General features: G+C 38.6%; 1 protein-coding gene and 1 long non-coding RNA gene across 4 annotated transcripts; one reads left to right on the plus strand and one right to left on the minus strand.

Moving 5' to 3' along the window:
- Nucleotides 1–948: 948 nt before the first annotated feature.
- LOC147310437 (tetraspanin-8-like) lies at nt 949–21,205 on the plus strand. 3 transcript variants are annotated; one of them, XR_015125893.1, is made up of 11 exons: nt 1,053–1,166; nt 1,818–1,883; nt 2,239–2,352; nt 2,499–2,573; nt 2,691–2,789; nt 4,895–4,981; nt 8,706–8,765; nt 9,018–9,101; nt 9,224–14,292; nt 15,558–15,698; nt 15,968–21,037. XR_015125893.1 is itself a non-coding variant. In XM_086270291.1 (9 exons), the coding sequence occupies exons 1-9, from the start codon at nt 1,086–1,088 to the stop codon at nt 9,326–9,328; spliced, it is 771 nt and encodes a 256-aa protein (XP_086126417.1). In that variant the 5' UTR covers nt 949–1,085; the 3' UTR covers nt 9,329–14,310. The 3 variants fall into 3 exon arrangements, 2 of the variants coding, with proteins under 2 accessions (XP_086126417.1, XP_086126416.1); XM_086270291.1 differs by lacking the exons at nt 15,558–15,698; nt 15,968–21,037 and having other exon boundaries at nt 949–1,166; nt 9,224–14,310; XM_086270290.1 differs by lacking the exons at nt 1,053–1,166; nt 1,818–1,883; nt 2,239–2,352; ... (3 more) ...; nt 8,706–8,765; nt 9,018–9,101 and having other exon boundaries at nt 9,336–14,292; nt 15,968–16,079; nt 16,578–21,205.
- Nucleotides 10,442–15,498, minus strand: LOC147310438 (uncharacterized). The gene is made up of 6 exons (XR_015125894.1): nt 14,067–15,498; nt 12,442–12,524; nt 12,185–12,274; nt 11,761–11,817; nt 11,533–11,617; nt 10,442–11,323 (listed from the first exon to the last, which is right to left on the minus strand). It is a non-coding gene; the product is annotated as an uncharacterized LOC147310438 (long non-coding RNA).
- Nucleotides 21,206–21,311: the final 106 nt, after the last annotated feature.

Here is a 21,311-nt window from a genome sequence, read left to right on the forward strand (position 1 = left end):
CAGCCATTCTGTTGTAGATTTGATGCTGTGCTTGGAATCATCAAATCAAATCAAATCAATTTATTTATATAGCACTTTTCACAGGATAAAAACCACAAAGTGCTTCGCAGTAATATAAAACAGGAATACATAAAATACATTAATAAACAAACATACAGCACAAATCTAATTAAAATCTAAATAAATGAGTCTTAAGCTGCTTTTTAAAAGAATAAATACAACCAAGGCAACGTAATGATGGAGGGAGAGCGTTCCACAACCTGGGGGCCACCGCTCTAAAAGATCTATCACCTCATGGTCATGACGCATGACCCCTTTTCAGCCAAGCTTTAGCCATCAGATGGATGTCCTCACATCTGACTGTAGAACACTGAGATGCACAGAGGAGTTCTGTGGCTGCAAAATAAGCCCACAGGCGTACTCAAAATGTGTACTTTCAAAAACTGCATCTGCAATTTACTTTCATTTTTGTTCAATAAATAATGACATGGTGTAATGCCATGTGTCACAGTTCATCTCAGACTGTATTTTCATAATTAAAGACCACAAAAAATGACCATTTAAGGACCACATAACTTTGAATTGTATCCTAACACATAAAACCTTAGAAGTGATAGAGGGTGTACTTTCGTTTTGTCATTTTTTTAGGTGAAATACAGCATTTTTGTTTTACATTATATATAATGTAAAATAGGCATACAAATATATACATTTGTATGCTTGTATGGATTCAGCAAACCTGGCACATTGTAGTTAGACATGCACAGATTAACATTTGGCGGCTCGAATAAATTAGCCTGTCTTACTGAGTTTTGTTCAGAGGATACGAGCGCCTCCTCGATGCTAGCTGTGGCCATGTGGCAAGAGCCACTGCCTTTAACCGCGGTTAAGCTAAGCATTACTCCCGGATTGCAATATTTCCGAATGCACCTGAAAGCGGCACAGACTCCTCATCCAGCACATCACAGTGACGTCCTGTGCGGATACAGCAGACAGATGCCCTGACTGCTACGGTCCCAGGTCTACATCCGTAACGTTTTCTCCATGTAAAAGGGCGTTTTAAAGCCCGGGGGAGCAGCAGCAGAATGCAGCGGAGCGCGGTGGTCGTGGTGGCGGATAAAACGAGCTTGAAAAGGCCGTTTATTTTTGCAAATTCAGTCCATATGGTAGGAATTTTAAATCAATGCATTTAAAGCCCAGGGGCCTGTTTGATATCTTTTTATAAGGTTAAGTAGTTCATTTGTTGTCGTGTTCCCACTCAGATCAATTAATCTAAACCAAACAATGCTGTTTTGTCTGTATACCACGCGTATCGCGTGTAGTGTACTGCAGTGTTTGCTGTATGGTTCTTCCAATGTGTTTTTAAGGTTATACACTAAGAAGTCATCAGAAATGGGGGTGAAATTGCCATTGTGATGAATTTCTGCCTTAATATAAGGACACCCATCCTTTTCCGTCCATCTTCACCCCAGCATCTTCCCTTCAAATCACATATGCAGTATTCTCACATTGGTAATGTTTACAGTGTTCTGTGTTTTCCCAGCTGAGTCACATGTAAAGGCCTTCTGTTTTGCTGTGCTGTTACCTTGCTGTTCAGTACTTCTGCCTTCCATCTGCACTCAAAGGAGCTGCTGCTCCTTTAAGAAGTGACACCCATGATTTAAGCCCTAAACTGAGAATCTTTGCAGTTCCACATTCCCCGAGCTGCAAAACAAGCAGACCTATCATTAACCTCAAATATTTATTTCATTGTGACATCCTCTTAACTCAAAGCTGTTTGCACACTTAACACATGTTTGCGTTCTTCCTCTCCAAAGGCGCTGTGCTTCTTCTTGCTGACAATGACAGTGGCTTATCATCGAGATATCTTACAAACTGGAAAAGTAAGACCGACTTCTCATGGTTTTGGGGTTTGGAAAAAATAGTTTCAGATGTGTGCATTTATTGAAGGTGGCAATAATGCTTGTCAGGCTTCAGTGGAGACAACTGGGGATTTATACTAGGGGTCTCATCAGTGTCCTTGAGGAAGACAGTGAATAATCATCATGCTCAGTGCACATCTTCTGAATGCAAGCATGACTGTTAACCTCAAACAAACCTTAAAAGTGAATGTTAAGTGTAAGCGAAATTCAGGTCGGGTGAAATCTTTCACAAATGTTTGATTCAAGGCTTATTCATCAAAACTGACAAGTCCAGTCGGTGTATCATTTTAACACCATTGTGGTTTTTCCTCTTCAGATGGTGTCTACTGTTTCCGTAGTGATGTTGTACGTGATAGAGATTGGCTGCCTGCTGCTCTCGGTGCTCGGCGTGTTCGGAGCCTTCAAAGAAAAGAGATGGTGTTTTATTCTGGTAAAAGTGTGTTTGTGTTGCTGCTGCGCATGTGGGTCAAATCTATGTCAAATAACAAAGCTCGACTCATTCATTATTCTTGTTTTCGATTTCGTTCATTTGATTTCTTTGTCACTAAAACTTTCACTGATTTTGTTTGTGTGCAGTATGCAGCTGGGATGGCAGCAGCCAGTCAAACAATAATTGTTAAAGCAGCACTAAGTTACCAAGATATTTATGAGGTATGACATTACGTGAAGGCCCTGCAGTAAAATGTCACCTAAAGCTGCTAAAAAAAGCTTTTGCTGTGGTCTTAATATGCTAAGAGAAGATTTTAATGTTGATTTCTTTCTCCTCAGAAACGTGTGGTCAATGAAGAGTCCAAGCTGCTGTCCATGATGCCACTCACTACAACAAGCCAAGCCAACAAGACATGGCTGTATCATATTCAGCAAGAAGTAAGCAGAAGTTACTTATACAGTGGGGGAAATGATTATTTGATCCCCTGCTGAATTTGTAAGTTTGTCCATACAAATGGACAGCCTTCTAATTAGTACCTTGAGGCAACTGTTGTTGTTGTTGTTGGCACTATATAAATAAAATCGAATTGAACTGATTTTGATGATAGTTTCATTTTACATAAAAGTGATAACTTGATTTGCATGTCATTGACTTGGTGGTGAAGCCGTTGTTGGCAAGCACAGTAATAAGATGTTTCTTGTAGTTGGTCACCAGGTTTGCACACATCTAAGGAGGGGGTTTGACCCACTTCTCTTTACAGAAACTGTAAAGAGAAGCTTCTGCTCCTTCAGCTCCTTTGACATTTTTTCTATAGGACTGAGATTTGGAAACTGGGTAGGCATTAATGAGCTTCTTCTTTATGCACTCCTTTGATTCGTCTTAGCATGTTTTGGGTCATTGTCATGCTGGAAGATCCATCCATGATGCATCTACTGTGTTCTGTCTGTCTAACGGAAGACGTACATTCAACGGTACACTGCCCCATCTGTTGACCCCTCAGCGCGGTGAAGCCATCCTGTACCCTTAGCAGAAAAACACCCACAAAGCATAATGTTCACCAACTCTGTGCCTAACTTTGGGAAGGTGTTCGTTGAGTCTGTGCAGGTCTACAATCTTGTCTCTGACATCCTTTGCAAGCTCTTTGGTGTTTCCCACGGTAGTGGAGAGGTTGGAATGCAAGAAATGGATTCTGTGGACAGCTGGGATTTACACACATAACTTTGAGATCAGGAGTATCTGCAATCGATTGATCGATTGTGAAACAGCAAGTCTGTGCGAACCAGAATTCTGGCTGGGTTAGAGGCGATCAAATACTTATTTCACTCATTTACATGCAAATCACTTAAAAACTTTTATGCAATGTGTTTTTTCTGGCTTTCTGGTCTGTCACCAATAAAACGAAACTGTATATTAAACAGTTTATTTCTTTGTAAGTGAGCAAACCTATCATTTCAGCAGGGAATCAAATAACTATTTCCCCCATGTTAGGGCCAAGTTTTTAATACTATGTGTTTAAGTTCTCCAGTACAAACATCTCAAACACCTTGGCAATACAACCTTGGTTCTCTGTGGTAACACAGACCATTATATACTTGCTTATTCCCTTTAGAAACAAACTGAAGAAACTGAAGTTCAGGCTCCCTGCTAGCTCCCAAACCCAGTATATTCCGCTGTAATCTAAAATAAAATTTGATTGGCCATTTATCCATTTTCTTACACTTATCCTTATATCAGCGAGCGGTGTGCAGCCTATTCCAGCTACCATAGAGCAAGAGGCGTGGTTCACCCTGGTAGACTTTTTGTTGTATTTCATTCCAATTTGGCTGATAAGTGTTGCTAGTTATGGAACTGTAAATAGAAACTATAATGTAACATTATGATAAAGGTCATGACTTATTTTTGCCCTGTTTGTTTCAGCCAGCTTTTAGCAACTTTTAAATCTACAGTATGCTAGGATACTCTGACATAAAAGTATGTTTTATGTTAAAAACACTAACCTCTTTTTGAGTATTAAAAAGATCCAAAGTGTGCCTGCCTCTGCTAACTGCTGACTTTTGCCTTTTTTGTATACAGTTAGCATAGTGCAGCTGTGCTAGCTACACTTTGCTAGTGTGAAAGTGCTTTGTTGTCAATCATGCACGCCAGAAACATCTGCTATTACTTGTTTTCTGGTCACCACTGACCACTCGTGAGTGTTGTTTGGTTTTGTTTTTTTTAATTTGGCTACCTCAGGAAGGAAATGTTGGGTTGCATGCATTATGCTTAAACAAAAGAATAGGCCCATTACAGTAGCGATGTTCAGACCCGTTGCTTTAATGACAATACTCACCCTCTGACGCCAAGAGCCTTCCTGAAACTCGTATCTTTGGAATAAACACAAGTCTGTAGTGAAGGTTTCCAAATCCAAACCGAACTAAAGGTCAGAAATCAGTGCTACACCTTGTGTTAATGAAACTTTAAAGAACTGTTGCAACTTTTTACTAAATGATACAAAAAATAATTACTGCTGGACCTGTTTTGAACCTTTGTGTTTCACCTCCAGCTGGAATGCTGCGGTCTCGTTGAAGGTTACAAAGACTGGGGCTCTTCCATCCCTTCATCCTGTAACTGCCAATATCCAGGAAAATGCGTGAGTGTCTTTCTTTTATAAGAACAGTGGTCATTATGTTCATCTCTGGTCCTGTAACCACACATTGTCCTCTAGAAACTGAGGAACCAATGACATATTTAAATTAGCAGTTTCACTGGTGAAACTTGAAGACACAATTGGTTTTCCCCATAGCAAGTGCCAGTGTAATTTGAGTCCAAGTAAAGCAGTTTTTTCATTTAAATATCCAACTAGCAATACGATGAATGTAGTTATTTATTCCTCTTTGACTCTGTGTATAGCTTAAGTTGTCTTGGATTGAGGTTAACTAGTTGTTGTTTATCCACAGACCAAAGTAGAACTCATACAGTTTTAATGGAATACTGCATTTGAGATATTTCTGAAAAAGATTCAGGCATACCTAAATAAAAAATCTAAATGGAAACTAAAGTTGAATGTATTCTACACTGTAAACCCAAATGTAAAAGGAATATAGTTAATAGTAAAAAAGTAAGTGCTATTTAGTCCTCTCAGCACATCATGCAAGTACGTACACATTTGGGTTATTTATTTCAACCATTTTTTGTCAAAGTCAGACATTTATGTTTATGATTTCATTAACCTTTCTGTAATTTGTAGCATGAATTTGACTCTGAAACGCTGCAAATCTGTTGGCTCACTTTAAAAAATATCCCAATTGCCCGCATGCGTGTTGTGGCTCCCCTGCGGCACTCTGAAAGGGAATCTAAATACATATTTAATGAGATCAGCTGCAAAAATAACTGTGTCCATGGGCCAGATTCACTAACACAGCACGACAGTGAAGCCTAAAGAACCCTCTTTAGGCTTTAAAAAGCTGTTGTCAGGATTTAACACAGGGGTGCAGTGTCAGTTTTCTGACTGAAACGCAGAGAAAGATGTTTTGGTGGTTGGCCTTACTGTATATGTATTAGTAGGAATTTCCCTATCACTGCACAAAGTTTTGGAAGGAGAATATGAATCTTGCAAATTTGATTTATTAACTTTTGTAGCATGCAGTGCAATATTAAATTTAATGCTGAAAAAAGCATTTGTTATTTTGGGCGTGTGAGTTGTGATAGTTGGGAATGAGAAGGGGAAATGTTATCAGAAAGAGCGTGTAGCGGTGATGTGTGGACGACTTAAAGCCTTGAGAGCAGTACTATATGTTCTGTCACTTTTCACAGAGAATGTTTATAGCCATTTCTTTTTGCCGCTCATTATTAATGCTAGTATTTTATATTTAAAAAGTCTCTGGATGTCTTTTCTCAGCAGTGCGCACACAGAGTGGCTTTTGGGTATTTTCTCTCTTTTAAAAAAAGTCTCTACATTGGAGCCATATTGAAATGTCTGCCAACATACAGCGATTAACTTAACTGTGCTAGTGTGTCAGACTTACACTATTAGTGCGTGCAGCCTCACACAGACTCCAGAAAAAAACAAGAAGAATGTGCATATTTGTGCATGTGGAACAAATGTTAATTAATGCAGGGACGACTCATGATCTGATGGTTAAATAATGTTTGGTGTTCTGTGCATCACACAGGGCAGCTGTCATAGATTTCAGGTTTATGTGGTGGAAAGGTTTGCAATAACACACTGAATAATAATCCTACACTCTGTCCTTTGGAGGAAAGATAAGTTCACAGTTATAAAAAAAAAACAACCCATTTTTCTTCAGTCTATTCTCATCTAGAGACACGTGTAAAGCTTGAGCTTACACTGTCATTTATGTTAGGATATAAATTGCTCGTCCTCACTTCCTCATCAGCTGCGCATGTTTTGGAGCCACGAATCTGCACTTGTATTTGTATTAGGGCTGCCACGATTAGTCGACTAGTCACGATTATGTCGACTATTAAAATCGTCGACGACTAATTTAATAGTCGACGCATCGTTTGAAGCTTTGTAAGATCACAAAGGACGCAGGAATGAGTAGTAGGATTTAAGAGTGTAATAACGGACTGAAACAGAAGATGGCAGCACTGCATGTACAAGGATGCCAGCTGCCGTTAAACCCCGAAGAAGAAGAAGCTGTGTCCCAGAATTCATAGCGCAGCTGTCAACAATGGCGGCAGCTAGTTAGTTTTAACTTTACTCTTATTATTCTTTCTGGGTCACAAAATAAACGTTTAACATATTTTCAGGCGAGAATGTAGCTGTGTAAACCTCAAATATCTGCTCAGTTTATCAAGACACCACATATTTTCAAAAGCGCTCCGACGTTTTCGGAGACGTCTGTTACCCACTAGCTCGATAGCTAGGCGGGGGCAAGGCTAACTAGAGCGTGAGAACACCGGACTCCCGGCAAATCGTTTTCAAACCCAGCGCCGTCTTTCGCTAGTCAGGTTAAACATATATATAAGTCACTTAGATAACTTAAAAATGTTATTGTTTGGCTTTCTTTAGTATTTTATTTGTTCCTGAGTAAATCTGGCTGAGATTAAAGTTATAGTTTTTTGCACAGCTAAAACTGTCAAGCAGACAGCTGATTATCAGAAGTGTGAGACGCTGGAGAATATACTCCGGTGTCCTGTTATATTTTAGAAAGCAAGGAGTTTATTAAACTTCACCGAAACAATCGGCAAATTTCATTAAAAATTAATAAACTACCATCTTGTCTTTATTTTTAGTTAGCACAAACACTTCAAGCTGTAAGCTAATGATAGTTATATAAGACCAGATGCTGCTGGTGCAATAAGCTGTACGCTGTACGTCCAATGGATGATGATCTGATTAGTCGACTAATCGCAAAAATAATCGGTGACTAGTCGACTATCAAAATAATCGTTTGTGGCAGCCCTAATTTGTATACGAAGTAACTGCGTCTTTGTGGACAAATGAGTGCATTAATAGTTCACCCATCAGACTTTCCATTCTCATAGGGGCATTGTTTTTGCAAATGCATCATCATGTTAATGTGCCCTGTGGCTTTATGTCACAAAAGTGTTTTTTTTGGCAAACCTCACAGTAGCTTTTTGATGCCAAAAAAGGGTTTTTCACTGGCGCAGTTACCTAATCTGGCCCTAAATGACAACACAATTTCTAACAATTAAGCTGTGCATATTTTATTTTTTTACTTGGTAAAAAAAATGGCAAGGACTATAACTCTGATTCTAACTGTGGCATTTCCATCTTTTTTAATAAATATAATTAATCATTTTGTATTAATGTGACATTTTTATCTATACATTCATACGCCACGTCATCCTATACAGTTAAAGCACTTTATCTAACTCGCATATATGCACAGTTTAATGCACAATAAACCTACATGTCGTATGCATGTCTTTGGACCGTGGGATGAAGTACCATTAGTGTTTGGAAGATGAGGCTCAAAGCAGAAGCCTGATTGCTGTGAAGCAATAACGCTACCCACTGCACCACCATGCCACCCGGTGTTTAAATAAGGAGTTACAGTACTTGTTAGTTACTAAAGAAAAATCAGGCTTTGGGTACTTGGTAGGGGTTCGCATACACTTTAACCTCATTCTGGGTTCTTCTAGATAATCTTTTAGCGAACCTAGTTTTTGGGGAATTTCTAAACTTAAATCATTTTATGTTTTTTGTTTTTTTTAGTTCTGGGTTTCAGTGTAGCTTCATCAGCATGAGTGTGTTGTGCTGATCAGCAAGCAATAGCAAGAAAATCTGAAAGGAACAATCAACGCCGGGCACAGCTAAAACAAAAACTGGTGAAATTGTCTTCAATTTGTTGCATTGTGCTGTGAGATTTTGTGCTCTTCGACAGATTCGACTACGAGGCAGCGCCACACTCGGGGCTCCAAAGAACCACTATGTTTATCAAGAGGTAAAAAGAAAATTCTTAAAAACAAAAAAATATTGATTTCTTGTAGACTTTCTTTCTGATTTTTAAATTCAGGCAAAGTTTTTTTAACCCCTGCACAGTGAATCATCACCACTTTGCTGGAGGTGTCCTTCCTGCACAGTATACTTAAAGTATAATGATATAATTATGATATAATCTTGTTATCTGGCACAGATGAAGACAAAACTAACTATGCTCCCCTACCCACCTGTACTTTCACTCTTTCGTTCACAGCCTTGCCTTCCAATTTACGTTTCCGAGCTGAAGCTTGCATTCTCGTTGTCGATGGGTATACAGTTTGGAAGCGGAGTGTTTTGGGTATGTGGTTTTTATATATATATATATATATATATATATATATATATATATTGTTATATGTTGGTGAAAAGCATCTTGAAATATTTTCCTTGTGCTAACTTTTCTTTTCTTTTCTATTCCAGGTTATTTTACTTGTTATGAGCATCAAGTTGATGGACCAGATCAGAAGGAAACAGGACTTTATGGCTCTTCTCGAATCAAACAGATACGTTCCCGGTGCTTTCTAGCCCCCTGCTGTTTTAATACACGCATCCTAATTTCCATAACCTGGCTGTCTTATCATTTTTCTGTGTTGATGTTTAAATGCATGTCTAAAAGTAATCTACTTGCGCACAGTAGATAAGATTTAAATGACTCGTCTGCCTTACTGCTGTAAAAAAAAATTTTAAAAAAGGAGAGAGAGAGAAAAAAAGTGCAATTTAATGACATTAATCAATTTGAACTAGTTATCACATTTTCTTATGCTTTTTTTTCTGGCTTTTTCTGTACATTAAGACTTTTGGATATATATCAGTGAGGCTTTCAAAAGGCAGATATTAATCTAATAATAATTAATCTGCTTCGATGTTTTATTGAAAGCTTGCCTCACTGAAGCCAACTGTAAGTTCTGAGTTTTGACGTATGTACCTCAAGTCAAGATGGCGTAATGAAACACGAATACTTGTCTTAAGCACACATTGACTTTTAAGCATTAGAGCAACTAATAATCTTTGCAAAATAATATTAATAACCTTTATGTAGCAGCTTTTTTAAACACTGTTTACAAAGTGCTTTGATTCAGTTATTCATTTAGCCATGCATATTACTGCATAATCAGGTGAGACAAGGGAATGATTCACATGTCTCTGGGACGGCAGAATGTTTTGATGCCTTGTTATGCACACTGAATATCTGAAACCTTGTCGCTGATTTCAGTTTTTCTTAAAGCACATCTAAAAATTCGACCTAGTGTGATCATGCCCAGCAGAGAGGAGCGGGTGAGGAGGAGGAGAGGGGATTCTATTTTGTTGCACATACAGTAGACACGCAGTAAAATCCTCTTTGATTTGAAGGTTTTGCACAGATGTTGGCAAGGCTGCTGCAAAGAGGTTGTGAGAGGCTCTTGTAGGAAAATGTGCCACCCAATTTCTTGCAGAGACTGTAACGCCCCAACTGATGCAACTCTCACCAAAGAAGCCTTTATGCCACGCCGCGTCTACTTTAACTTGCTGCATGAGCTGCCTGCTGTTGAAACGTCTACTCGACTCATATATTGTCAAATTAATTTAATCTGAAGCAGCAGATCCAGTGTCTACCTGTGCACTTTAACCATTATTGCCTAATATACACGTTCTGGCAACGTATGGTGTCTTTGTTTCTGTGACACACTGTTTTTGTTTTTTTATTTGCATGACATGATGTAATATTTTGTAAATAGAATGAATAAAACAAGTTTTGTCTTTTTTTTTTTTACGTCTTCATTTTATTTTGTTTTCTTACGAAACTGAAACTGCCCGTCCTCTTAATGACGCTAACAGCTCGGTTAACCCAGCAGCAGATGCTGAGGAATGTAAATGATAGTTGTATGCATTTTAAATGTAAATTTTGGCAGCTGGCCTAAATGATACAGCACAGTGAAAAAAAAAGGCACCTCATACTAAACACCAGTATATAACAAACACATCGTATTAAAAAATGAACACAAAGTAGAAATGTAAAACTCGAAATACAAAAAAAAAAAAAAAAGTAAAAAAAAACAAACAAAAAAAACAACAAAACATCGACAAACCAAATTTTACACAGTATAAAAAAATTAAAAGCTACCGAATCATCAAGTATTAAAACAATTCACACATGATATTCAGTTTGTTTTCGATATATGTTTAGTTATATTAGCTTTAAACAGTGCATTTTCACTCAGTGTTGATATCCCAGATCAATAATCTCAATCAACTGAGTTGAAATTCAGAAAGTCATAATAAAGCAGTCCATAATGCAGTTGTAGGATATGATATATTCAATATAACCAATTATCATAAATATATTTATTATTTAGCATGCTTAAATAATGGCCATCACTGCTGGAAGCATCAGAACTAGCAAAGACATCGGAAGTGGTCTGGAGGCTCTGTGAGGGTGGTGCAGTTGCCTGCTTTTGCCTCTGCACCTTAGTTCACTACCGAGGTGTCTCTGTTTCGATTCAGCTGGCACAAGATGGCTCTACACAACACGAGGGACTACATCTACAGGAAAGTGAAACAAAGATTGATTATTTTACTTCCTGTTCATCTTCTGTTGTTTCTTGACTTGCTTTGAGTCCTCTTGCAATTTTAGAAAGAGACTGAGGAGGGCAGAAAAGCCAAAGAAAACAGACACTTGCTCGCCTCTGGTTTCTTTAAACTCCATTTTTCTGGTCTTTTATGCTAAATTAGTAGATTGCGACTGTACTTACCCACAATAATAAAAATCCCAGTAACGTGCCCAAAAAAAATCTTAAATCCATGCATGAGGATTTCAACAAGGTACGTAAGGCATCCCTGAAACAGGAAAGGCTTAATAGGATACATATTTTCTAAAGATGAAACAAACAATTTGCATCTCAGTTGCATCAGATGACACCATAACAGCTTATAGAGTTTGCAAAGGTTCCTGGAAAAACTGATGAGAATGTCTTTAATACCTGTTCATAAATCATAACAGTCTGATTTTCCTCCCAGCTGCCTCCAAGAGTTTCCACCTAGAAAACATAATCATTTTAAGAAAAAAAAAAGAAAAAAAAGAATGACAAGCAGGGATAACAGAGACCAGAGTAATGTTTATCAAAAACAGATTGCATGTAATTGCCAACTTGATGCCATTCAATCACAAAGTGATGCCAGGCCGACTCTGCCTTGTTTCGACTCATTAAAATTGTTTTGAAGTTGGCAGCTGATACAGGAGGTCACTGAACTCGTCCCCATCTTCGAAGCAACATTTCAACATTCAAGTGTTTTTAAATCAATTGGTCCTCCATAATGAATGAACACTACTAATAATGACAGCCTTATATCAACAGGTTCTATTACAGAAGAACACAGTGTAGGCATGTTAGCTTTCACACTTACACACAGATTAGTGGACTCTTTGGCACAAAGGCAGGATTTTGGGATGTTGGACTTCCAGTCCTGGTAGCCCTGAAGTCTACAACACTCCAACTGAGATGGAAGTCAAAGGAGAACATAAGAATACTTAGAGACAACTGCAAAACAACCACTTCCTAATTACCTCAAATTGGCTACAGGTATTAACAGAGGTATGTTTCAGTGTGATTGCAAAAACATGGACATCCTGACTCGCAACCTCAAACTACGAGGTTTCTTACATCTGTCTGTAAATCGTCGAGCAACTCTTTGCTGCTTTCCGTCAGCGGCAAAAGCCTCAGGTATTCCTTCTTCAGCTCTTCAACTAGCAGCACAACAAAAACAAAGTAATATTAAAAATATTATTACAAACAATACTGTGTCTTCTAAAACACATTTTGGATTAAACTAAACAAACACACAAAAAAAACCCCCAAAAAAAACCCCCACAGAAACTCCACATTTTAAAGTCAACTCGGTGATACCTCAGGGTGGGAAGCCAGTCCAAAGAATAATAGAATGATAACCATCAACAAGACGATACTCTCTAAAAATCACTCCAACTGCATACTGTCACACACTGTCACAATTTTTTCTTGGTTCACCTATTTTGGGATATTTACACGTTTTATTTGTAGGTTAATAATTGCTTAATTCTTTGTTTTGTTATTTATCTTTGTAAGTCAGCCAGGAAGAACTGCAAGGTCATTAACTTTAAGTAAAGGGACTGGTATAGGACCAGCATGCACTGGGGTGGGCTTATGGTTTTTGTTTTTTTTACCAGATTTGCAAGAATCCCTTTTAAGTTTGCAACTGCCAGAAGAACAAGTGAAAATGCAAACTGCATATTTTCAGTCCAAGGTGACAGTATTCTGTTTTTATAGACAATCCCACGTAACAGACAGGTCTGGCCCGGCTCTAGTGTGAAGCCAGACACTGCTGGCTGACTGGCATGGTAAGGGGTATGTCAACCAGATGTGGGCCAGGTCTGGCAATGATGGCACTGTTTATGTGATGGCATGCCACATCTGGCCCGATTGTGGTTTGGCTTATGCGTCCCAGATCTGTCGTCTAACCGGCATGAATGTGTTTTCTAGCAGTATCAAGTTACTAAAGTTACTATTTGTACTGGATGTCACAAATCCTCACATCCTGTGAGGTCAGATACAGATTCAATAAGATTTTTCTATTTTATTCTCAGTTTCCAGGAATTTCAATTTGTTGTTAAAAAAAAAAAAAGTGTTTTGGTTTTGTCTCCATAGGACTCATTTATTTCACATGAAATATGTTAAAATGGTATTAAAACACTGTCATCATGTCAGTTTGCTGATAAATGCAAAGATTAATAAGCCATCAGAAACTCAGGGCATGCATTTGAGTATTGGTATGTCACATATTTAGACTGCTGGGGTTGTAGATGTGATTTTAGCGACATGCCTTGGAGGTGTTTTACTCTATAATCTGCTATTAAAGACGTAACTAATATTAACCGTGTTTTGTAGAATGATTTCTAACATTTAATGTTGTTAAGGCATTTTGCTAGAGTTGTAATTTTTCAGTCATGAGTGAAACGCTTAAGTTATCTTCAAACAATGTATTTAGCCTTTTATCTTGAAAATGTATTTCTACCTCCATAGAACAGCATATTACATTTTAACGTTCCCTAAAGTAACATGCTGGGACTGTAAGGGGGGATTTAGCTTTCATAGCAGGCTTCATGATCATGCAATTGCACCCAAAAAAAATTTTCATTCCAGGATCAATACAGTTAGAAGAGACCTGATCAGAAAATTGTAATTAAGAAAAGGTAATGCCACTTCCATGTTTAAAGAATATATTGTTATGGATTAACTCTAATCAGTACTACCTTCTTATTCTGTGTTTACTTCATGTTCTGTTAGGTCTGGGCTTCCCGGTGATCGTCATTCCCTGGATGGGGCTTCGGGAGATGAACTCCCTTAAAAGAAGGAGAAGCCTGTCAGGTTCTGTGACCCACCTGGCAACTCCAGCCATCTCCTACATCTACAACTGCTTGAGGAGCCAGGAACCTCTCCTGTGGGGCCAGTCCATGCAGCAGGACGCAGAGAGCATCAGTGAGTGGAAACTTATGACGGCAGAAACAAATTAAAGACAGTTAATGTCTCCATTATGCTCCTGTTTCTCTGGTTCGCTCTTGTTTTTATCACTTGAGAAATATTGCTAAACTGAGTCCCATTGTATTATGCTCTGAATTGGAAATTGTTACACATGCATTTGTTTCATCTCATTTGCACTATTGTAATTGTTTGTTCACTTGTTTATGTAAGGCCCCCTTGGAACATCTGCTGGGTTGTTCAGAATGCTGCTGCAAGGTCTCTGACCAAGTCTTCTAACTACTCGCATGTCACGCACCTGCTGATGCAGCTGTACTAGCTCCCCATTAAATTCAGAGTCCACTTTAAGATTATGACTTTGACATTCGGGGCTCTGCATGGACAAGCGCCAAAATCAACATCAGAGATAGTTTACATCCGTACATCCCTAGCAGGTCCCTGGGGTCATGTGATCAGTTCTTGCAGGTTGTCCATAAAACTAAGCTGAAAACGAAAGGTGACAGAGCTTTTGTAACTGTGGCCCCAGAGCCTGACACTCTCCCTCTTTGAGTTTGAGATCTGTGGACTCAGTGGTCTCTTTTATAAAACAGCTAAAAACTCATTTTTTTTAAAACTTGCTTTTGGTTCAGTTTTGTTTTATCTTTTCTAAAGCACTTTGTGATTTTTATCTCGAAAGGTTCTATACAAATATAATTTCACTTACTTACTTAAATCTCCATTAGCTGATATAAGAGCTGACTGACAGGCTGTTGGGCAAATTGTTGACTTGATAAATAAATGTCACCCTTATAAACAACAGCAACAGGTAAACCTTTCTATCCATTACAACAGAATTGTCTTCTTTTCAGTTTGTCAATTAAAGGAAGCATTTTGTCATTACTTGACTTCATTGCACAGACACTAGGTGGCACTAACACCTAACACTTTCTCAAGAAATTAAAGTCACCATAATATACATTGTAAACTTGTCAAGGGCATTGCTGTGTCAATATTATGTTATAATGTAAGCAGTAGGCGTAGGACCTTTGTCACTTTGTGCTCGTATTCTATTTTCAAATTCACACCAGTTCTTTTTCCTGTTTATATGTATGTTTATGGACAGTTTAAAGTTTATAAGGCACGCCTGACTGTAACAGTAATACAGCAACCCTGCAAAATTAGGCAGAGGTGCACCTCTGTCCTTATGATCACATGCATTGTCTCCTACTGTCACCACATTACACAACCATAAGTCAGTTTTTTTGTGTGTGTGTGTTCGTTCTCAGGTAAAACAGTGAGTGAGACAGACCGTGGAGCTGTCTCAGTGGCCGTTGAAGGAGTCTTAGAGCTTCTGGAGGCTTTTAATATAAGATCAACACAGGTTCCAAAAGCGATCTCTCGCCATTTTGATGAGCCTGCAATGTCAAGTGAGCACATTTGAAGACCTAATTCAATTGATTTATGTTTACGTTATGACTGTTTGCAGCCACATGAATAGTTAATGATGTACTATGGTTGTTGTGTCTCTTTGTGTCATGTATATTGTGCCTGTACTCAGGAAGGTATGTATTTTTATGGTCTTAAAAAGTCTGATAATGAGCTAAACATTACCCAGAGACAAGTATGTATTTTCTAATTAGCAATTTTTTTTTAAAATGTATTTTTCAAATTGTTTAACAGCCAAATCTTCCTACAGAGGGAGAATCCACCTGTGATGTCGTCATGAGGGATGACGACAAGAACGAAGACTCTCACCAGGAAGCATGGACTGTGTTTGAGAGGATGTTTTCTCATTTGTATCATCTAAGGTGGTTGTTTTTGTTATTGGAGTGTTGTGATTCCACTGGTGATTATACTACAGATACCAAATTAGGATTACTTACCAGCACATATGCTGTGATTTAGTTAAATAACTATGTCGCCATCAATTCAAAAGTGGTCGCATTCCGCTGTAACACTGTAGTATTGGGGAAAAAAACTTAAAGTGAGTAAAGTCTCTTACATAATTTCCCCGGGGATTAATAAACTACATTGATTCTAATAATGATGATGGCTGTAAAAAAAAAAAAGAAAAAGAAAAAACAAACAACAACAAAAAACAAAAATGCAAATAACAGCCAAATCTTTCTAATTGTGGAGGAAGAAATTGACAAATTACAAAATAATCCAGCCCAGTTATTAAAAAGTCCATGCTTGGTGACATGAACTAATTTGCCAGGACAAAAACCACACTTTGGTGAAGTGTAGCTTGTTTTTTGTTCATTCTGCTGACCCCCTGAAATCTTTTGGTTTCTGTTATGTTGTAGCTCGGAAGTGTTCAAAGCTCTGGGCTTTGACCCTCACACCAGTCACTGCGTTCAGCCAGAGGGAGGTCCTCCACCACCACAGGAAGTCTTGGCCTGTTTGCAAAATCTGTCCATCATGCCAGTTAAAAAAAATACCACAGGACATTTCACTCATCTTTCATTTCAGGTTTGCATAAGATCCCTTCCTGATCATTCTTTGGATTATAGCTGTGCCTCTTATAGAGAAATGTATGCATCACAGTCACCATTTCACAAATCTTATTTGTACATCTGGATCTGTGTCCTTCAGTAAACTCCACAGAGGAGTTTGATCTTGCTTACCTTTGCCTCAACAAGTAGCTTTTTGAAGGAGTCCTTTAAACCACCACCCGTCTCCTTCTTGTGTGCATGCGTTTTATGTTCTCATTGCTCTCAGGCTCCAGAGGTGAACCTCTGCCTGCATTTGTCAGAACTATGTTCCAAAGTACTATGGTGCCTGAGAGCAATGAAAGCATAAAGGACTGGTTTAAAGGACTCCTACAAATTGCCTAATAACAATCACCTGCTGAGGCGTGGGTGTGTCCTGAGGTGGGCTATCAGCTGGTCACGGGACCTATTTAAAGGGAAGCTGCAGAGCAATGGAGGAGGCCCCAGATATGATGAGAAGGAATGTGTAGAAGTGAGGTATCTGATAGGTTGTGTAATGTGGTGACAATAGGAGACAATGCATGTGATCATAAGGACAGAGGTGCACCTCTGCCTAATTTTGGAGTAGTGTATCTCCACTGTTGTTTACTGGGTGCAGTCGTGTTGGGGGAGGGCTATTAGCCAGGACAGCTCCCCGGATGATGGTTTTGGCCCATATCGGTCTGCTTACAGGATGATGGGAGGCTTCTCCTCGTCCACCCGGGACAAGGCTGCCGTGGTCCCGCTCTGAAGAGAAAGTGCTTCCCGGTTGTCAAACATTATCTAGTCTTGTAGATGGTCTGACAGCTGAGAATAATGATGAGTCAATAACAACAGTGTGCTCTCATCTTATGCATGTGAGTTTGTCATTATAGTTTTATTTGTAAGAAAATGATGAACTTCACAATGTGTACCTAATCAAAGAACATTTCATAAGTCAGTTTAATTTCATTGCCCTATGAGAGCTGGGATAAACATATCCTGACAGTTACAGTTGAGCACACTTCAGTTAAATCTTGAAACAGTAGAGACAGATAGAAATAGATTCACCTTTGCATAGACAAAAGCAGATACCGCCTGTGTTCAGTCCATCATATTAAAAAGGAAACTATAACATGCTCCATGTCATCTTGCATCCACGTCTAAATTGTTGACAAGCAGCCCGGTGTTGTTGTTCTGACTGTATTTAAAACAGGGCTGTGCTGTCCAGCTTCAAAAGCTGGTATCTCTTGGTGGCGGTATTGGCTATATTAATTATTGTTAATTATAATTATTATATTCTTAGAGTTTTCTCTTTCTCTTATATTTAAAATAACCACACTACGGATGGATACTGTGAGAAGGAACATTTATGTGGATGACTGTTTAAAATCTGTTGCTTCACAAGAAGAGGCAGTGCGCATGCTGCAGAGGCTGATATCTGCATTAAAGGAGGAGCTTTCAAAATGGATCAGCAACAGTCACACAGTGCACATCTCAATCCCAAAGGAAAGAAGAGCAAAGGAAATCAAGGGTCTGGATTTGGATCAATTTCCAATTGAGAGAGCACTGGGTTAGTTCAAGTTCAGAAACTCTCCGCAGGATCGTCCACCAAGTAGAAGGGGCATTTTGTCTGTGATCGGCTCACTGCATGATCCTTTGGGAATTTTGTCTGCTTTCAGTATGCCAGCTAAACTGTTGCTACAAGAACTTTTGTTGACAAAATTTGAAGTGGGACGAAGTTATTCCCCACTCTCCCTCTAAGCGGGGGCGTGATTGGGTGGAGGAGCTCCAGCTGATTCAGTGGAATGCTTTCTTAAACCAAGTTCCACTGGAAGACCAGATAAAGCACAACTTCATCATTTTTCTGATGCAAGTCCAGATGGTTATGGGATAGTGTCATATTTAAAACTGGAAAAGAATAACATCTCAAATGCTGCCTTTAACCTGGGAAAAGCTAGAGTTGCTTCTTTTAAGCAAACTACAATTTCCAGGCTGGAATTGACAGCTTCAGTTCTTGCAGTTTGAGTGAACTAACTTCTGCAAAAAGAGTTGCAGGAAAAGTTTGAAAAATCTGTTTTTTGAACTGATAGCACAACAGTACTGAAATACATCTCCAAGGAAGCCAGAAGATTTAATACCTTAGCTGCAAATAGAATTTATGTTGTTCAAGAAGCAACAGATGTGAATAAGTGGAGATATGTTTCCTCTAAGGAGAACCATGCAGACGACGCATCCAGAGGCATGAAAGCTGAGGATTTTCTCAAATGTAGGAGATGAATAAATAGGCCAGAAGTCAGAGGAATGGCCTAAAATGGATGTGGATCACAGTGCAATTCCTACAAATGACCCAGAGGTCACAAAGGACCTGACAGTGAGCATTTTTTGTGAAGGAATCACAAGATGCTACAAACTGTCTGATTCATTACTTCTCATCTTGGACAAAACTTCAAATCTCAGTAGCCTGGTTTTAAAGCTGAAAGAGACCTTGGTGTTGCTGGGACAAAAGAGGAAAGAGTTTGTTGTTGCAGATCTGAATGAAAATGATCTGGAAAGTCAAAAGAAAGAAATGGAAACAAGAATGGGAAAATCTGACTCAAGAAGATTTGGCCAAAGCAGAACAAGCTGTTATTCAGCATGCACAACAACAGAAATGTAAAACTGAAATGGCTTTAATAAGCAATGGCCTCAAAGCAGGTTCCAAGGGGAAGTTCTCCCTTCAAGCTCGACCCAGCATTGGATGCAGGGGAATAAATGTGTTAACATTGATTTTACGGCATTTCCGTCAAAACTTGGCACATGTAGGAAGAGCGTACATCCTGTCAAAACTAAGACAAAAAGACTGGATAGTAAATGCAAATTCGGCTGCCAAGAAAATAATCTCTTGTTGTATCATGTGTACACGCAACAAAGAAAAGTTTGTTGAACAAAAGATGGCACAGAGAGAGTCCTGCCAGACATGGCTCCGTTCACAAATGTTGGAGTGGTCTATAAGGACAAAGTCTCTTTAAAAGGTATGGGGTTCTTATTCTTTGTTTGACCAGTCGTGCAGTACATCTGGAAATTGCATAAACACTCAGTAAAGACTGCTGTACAAATGCTGTCTGGAGGTTCATCTATAGACAAGGCCCAGTTTCGTCCATCAGATCTGATAATGCTAAAAATTTTGTTGGTGCAAATTGAGAGCTGAAAGAGAGCTTGGCTGAGCTGAACTATGCTAAAATTCAAAACGCTTTTATTCAGGATGGCATCAAATGGGACGTTAATGTCCCGGCAGCATCTCACCAAAGTGATGTGTGGGAGCGTCTCATTCGTTCCATAAGGAGTATTTTAGTCTCAGTTCTCAAAAAACAAGCTTTGGAAGATGAAGGCCTCCAAACAGTCCTCTGTGAAGCTGAAGCTATATTGAACGACAGAGCCTTTACCAGAGTTTGCAGTGACTCAATGATCTTGAAGCACTCGCACCCAATTATTTGTTGCTGCTGTAAAACAAACCAATTTTGCCACCAGGAGTGTTTGATCAATGTGATCTTCATGCTAGGAAAAGGTGGAAATGGGTACAGTACATGGCAAAGCTGTTCTGGAAAAGATGGCTTTCTAAAGACATACCTCTGATGCAAGAAAGACAAAAATAGCAGGGGACTAAAAGATGTCTTATACCTGGACATATTGTCTTGATTGCAGATGCTACAGAGACCTGTGTTTTGGAAAGGCCAGTGGCAACACTTCTTTTGCTACTGGAAGCATCCTCTTGAAGAAGTAACATCATCATTGAAGATTAAGGACATGCCAGAGGGAATAGCTCCTTTTTTAAAGAATTTTGAAGTAACTGTGATTGTATGCACAATTAGGGGCCAGAGTGTTGGAGCCATTTATTCTTTATTTTTATTATTTTGAAATTTGTTTATCTTTGTAAGTCAGCCAGGATGAACTGTAGGGCCATTTTCTGTAAGTACTAGGACTAGTATAGGACCAGCATGCACTGGGGTGGGCCTATTTTATTTATTTATTTTTTACGAGAGCAGAAGCAACAGGAAAGAGTAAAAACTGATTTTTGTTTATTGCTTGCCAAACTCAATAAATTAACCATAAAACGCAACGTTCAAGTTTTGGACATTGGACTTTTTTTTTTGCTTGTGTGTAAAATATCACCACAGTGCAGCAGTGGCTTGTGAATTTTAAATTGTTGAATGTTTGTTTGGACAAACAATGGAATCGTCACTACAAAAGGTTTTCTTAAGATATATAAAACAGATGTGTTGCAACAAATACACAAAGACATATGAAACAGAGGGGGCTTTTCAAAAAATAGTGTAGAGACTTTTTTAGTTTAATCAGTGCCATCATATCAATAATTTTTAGATGAATTCTAATTGTAAAATGTCTTTTAAAAAATTCTGTGGAACAGGTCAAAATTGAGTGATCATTTTACTTAATTAGTTATTTAGTAATTAGTATTGTTAGTTTATGAAAGCTGTAGCCATTAAGAAGTGGGCTTGTAACCTAAGGGTTGCATAACTTGATAAATCATTACTGGTGTCATCATTTCACTTGATTTTATGTCAAATTTAAGTTTACAAAACAAAACAA

The sequence above is a fragment of the Aulonocara sp. 'chitande type north' Nkhata Bay genome, linkage group LG17 (genome assembly GCF_057382095.1).
Source record: "Aulonocara sp. 'chitande type north' Nkhata Bay isolate Kocher_YH1m ecotype deep benthic linkage group LG17, A_spYH_male_GT1.1, whole genome shotgun sequence".
In the NCBI taxonomy this organism is placed as follows: Eukaryota; Metazoa; Chordata; class Actinopteri; order Cichliformes; family Cichlidae; genus Aulonocara; species Aulonocara sp. 'chitande type north' Nkhata Bay.

Bases quoted from the DNA above. Each gene is read 5' to 3' on its own strand.
- LOC147310437 (XM_086270290.1), top strand. From the start codon at position 14,010: ATGCCACTTCCATGTTTAAAGAATATATTGTTATGGATTAACTCTAAT. The intron at 14,293-15,557 runs GTGAGTGGAAAC...GTTCGTTCTCAG, and splicing joins GCAGGACGCAGAGAGCATCA to GTAAAACAGTGAGTGAGACA. The intron at 16,080-16,577 runs GTGGTTGTTTTT...GTTATGTTGTAG, and splicing joins TCTCATTTGTATCATCTAAG to CTCGGAAGTGTTCAAAGCTC.